The 3,676-nt window shown below is 38.8% G+C and overlaps 1 protein-coding gene across 1 annotated transcript; it reads left to right on the forward strand.

The window, feature by feature from the left end:
• The first annotated feature begins 1,566 nt into the window (after window positions 1–1,566).
• Window positions 1,567–2,654, forward strand: LOC136767306 (rheacalcin-2-like). Its single transcript, XM_066721078.1, has 2 exons — window positions 1,567–1,939; window positions 2,650–2,654. Exons 1-2 carry the CDS (start codon window positions 1,567–1,569, stop codon window positions 2,652–2,654), a joined length of 378 nt encoding a protein of 125 aa, XP_066577175.1.
• The last annotated feature ends 1,022 nt before the right edge of the window (window positions 2,655–3,676 follow it).

Consider the following 3,676-nt stretch of genomic DNA (forward strand, 5'->3'; position numbering starts at 1 on the left):
TTATTTGAACCATCCTGTTTAAATGAGGCGTGAGCTCAGGTTTGCAGTGGATGGAAGTGAAGACAGAACACAACCCGACATTATTACATGTATGTTTTGTTTTATTGGAGATATTGGGTAATAACTGTAATCACTGCCTGAGGGTAAGAGTATTCTGTATGTTAGTTGCATTGGCCTTGGAAATAAATAGAAACTATTAAACAAAGCCAATGCAACTAAGATAAGGGTTAACTACTTTCAACAATTGTTTGCAAGCCCTAAATGCATAAATTAATGTAAATACAGTTCAAGTACCTTAATGCACACTATCAATATAATATCATACTCAATATGAGAATGTTTTGAGTTGTGAATGTGAATACTGCTGATAACATAGCCTATGTGTTCTGTTATACATTACTGTATAGAAAAATATGAATACATTACACAATCCAGGGTAGTGTATGAGAATATTTGTAATGATATTGATGGTCACATATTACTTGCACATTTAAGCAGTGGTACGGTTTGTGATTTATGAACTCAGCCTCATTGATGTTTGGTCATGTTGTTGTAATATGAGTACAGCCTATACTACCCATGGAATACCTTGTCGGTTACTGTCAGAGGTCTGTGACAGCCTGTAGGCATAAACATATAGTACTGTGTTCACAGTCAATCCAGGAATTGGATTATTTCTTCTGGTGGATGATTCTAGATCATTGTGCACAATGTCCCATACTGTATATCTAAAATGGCCTGTTTGTTGAATCAGTGTTTTCGTAATATTTGCTGCTCAGTAGCATCCATAAAGTTTTAACGTATTCAGTAAATTCTGTTTTCAGGATATAGTCTATGTCCCATTCAGCTCCAAAGCACCTGCCATTTTGCAGGAACACACTAGAAATCAATAATTTCATCTTGGGCTTGCATCATCTATATTACCTTGATTTAGTGCAACCAGCCTGCGAGGGAGGATATATCATGCTAAAAATGGAATCTACCAATGTAGATGCTTGCTTCTCATTAAAAAAAATCTTAAACAGTTTGCGCTCATTCAGTGGGTTTGGGGGCAGGTGAGACGAGTGCACCTTTACGGCAGACATAGGCAATTCTTAAAATTGACATGGATAATTTAGTGGAGAGCAAATGCTGTTACGCAAGACGCAGTTTAAAAATCCAGGTGAAAGTGCGTTTCTGAACATGACGAACTGTGGATTCCATTTGCTTATTTTTAAATTATTAATTAATCACACTGAAAATCTATCTCCACGAAGTTTCTAAAATGCAACACATATTTTCATTAATCCAATGCAAATATATCTTGAAAAACATTTTAAATGTTTCCATTGGAGCAAATCATTTCAGCAATTATATAAGAAACTGTAAGTTTAATTGAAAAGCCCAAAATCTTGTAACAAATCTATGACACAATTAATGTTTTTTTATTGGTTGGGAGTTCTACTTTCCAATGCTCTAAGACTGAATCTTACAGCGCTTCAGTTTAATCCTGCTTGTTATGTGCCTTCAAAGAGAATGTGTCATTTGCACCAATACTTAAAATATTTTGCTCTGTTTTGATTACCTATGTTTCATTACTACTTTTTAGATGCGTTAATCCTGGTGAGGGAGAACAAGACGTGGGAGGAGGCTCTGGATCACTGTCACTCTCACTACACTGACCTCGCCAGCATTGTCTCAGAGAAGGAGCACAACCTCACAGCGCTGATGGCCGCAGAGGCACAGACCACCCACGTCTGGCTGGGCCTGAGGCAGAGCTTCATAACCCACTCCTGGTTCTGGGTGAACAGGGAGGTCCTGGGGTACCAAAAGTGGGTCCAGGGAGGGCAGCCCCAGTGCCCCCAGTCCAGATACTGTGGAGCCATGTCCACTACTACTGAGGGCCATGCCTGGACTGACAGGCCCTGCAAGGAGAGGCTCAACTTCATCTGCTACAGAGGTATGTCTGCAGTTATTCTTATTTCAGTAAAGCCCCTTTCACACCAGTACACCATCCCACGTTATAACTCACTTCATAGCAACCTGAGTCATGAGTGTGAATGTGGTTCGATTGGGGTCAAGAGCAAGTGCCTGCTCTATCTGTTACATTTATGAAACTGCTTTACATTAACAGGAACTGAGATGACTTACAAAATGGTTCTGGAGTCTTTTTCACTTTTGTTTCTGTCCCTATTTTAGTTAAACGATCAAAATAGTAAAATTAAGTCAATGAAACCCTATAGATTTTCTCCTGCTGTGTGCACACCCACATTCACATAGCATAATTCAAGCAGACAGATCCTGACAGGCCAGCAAAGGTATTTCATATTGAATTGGAAGGCCGATGTGAAGCCTTTACAATAGCAGAGTAGATCTGAAGACAGTAGATGGTGCTGTTATATGTTGTCAGTGTGAGTCACAGTGCTAAAAGTAAGTCATGGAGTTGAAGTTTGACCTGCTTGTGTGGTGGGGGCCACTCAGACATTAACACAACCTTCCCATGGTATAAAAAAATTAAAACGCCTCACTGTTGGATACTACTGTGTTCGATGGTTTAGGTTTCATTGTGTTTCCTCCTCTGATTGTCCGAGTCCAGCCGGAACAGTACAGTACAGTGTGTGTGTATAGTCTTCTCTTCCCTGACACTGGCGCTCTGTGTCTCCTCCGCAGCTTAGTGCGACTCCAGTGACCCCCCACCACAATGGCATAGCATCTGCAGCTCCAGCAGCTCTCCACAGCCAGGCAGCTCTGTGATTGGTGTATCTGGGACAAAATTACATATATAGAAATAATAATAATAATACATAAAATGAAAATATATATTGTCACTTTGCTGGATTGTATTTGGAGCTGGAGTAAGTGAAGTAAATGTTGTGCTGCAATCTATTTTAATTACTACTACTACAACTATAATGAAAGGGGGCCCATGATGCCATTCAACTCATATTATCATTATTTCCAAGGGCTTCTGTGCTGAAGGATTCTGTATTAATACTAACATAGTTAGAGACTGATTTTCAAAGCTGTTTAATCCCCAACATGCTTAAGATAAGGATGGATTTTATTCAGAGTAAAGTGCAATAAAATATGTAAAGACTCACATTTGTTCACTTGTGTGTCTGTAATGTAATAATCAATAAACCATCAACCAGTTCACTCTGTTTCTCTGGCTCCTGTGTGTCATTGCACCCTGATCTCATCTCACCACCAAGTCCAGCTCATCTCCAAGGGCATCGAATCTGACACTGCACTACTTTTCCTGTTGCAGGTCAAATGTAATCAGATGCTGCATTCGAAACACAATTACTCTGTGAATAGCAAATCATGATCTACTATAGTAAACATTATTAGTTAATTAATTAATTAATTAATTTCTTAGCAGATGCTCCTGTCCAGAGTGACGTACAGTTTACACATTACACAAGTATTTGCAGTAAAGTGCCATAATCCTATCAATACAAAAATACATTTTCTTGCATTAGTGCAATCACTACAAAACTTAATAAGTACACATCATACATTATATTGTTAAGTGCTAAGTAGGTATGTGTTAAAGATGGGAGGGGGCACTGGAGAAGTCACAGTGACACAATAGACATGCTAACAATATACAAAATTCTTGACAGAATCCTGTACGATCCTTTAAAATCACTTAATGTATTGTCTTTACTGTTACCTATTAGTGGGTTAATGGAAG

This window comes from Amia ocellicauda, chromosome 14, assembly GCF_036373705.1.
Source record: "Amia ocellicauda isolate fAmiCal2 chromosome 14, fAmiCal2.hap1, whole genome shotgun sequence".
Taxonomy (NCBI): domain Eukaryota; kingdom Metazoa; phylum Chordata; class Actinopteri; order Amiiformes; family Amiidae; genus Amia; species Amia ocellicauda.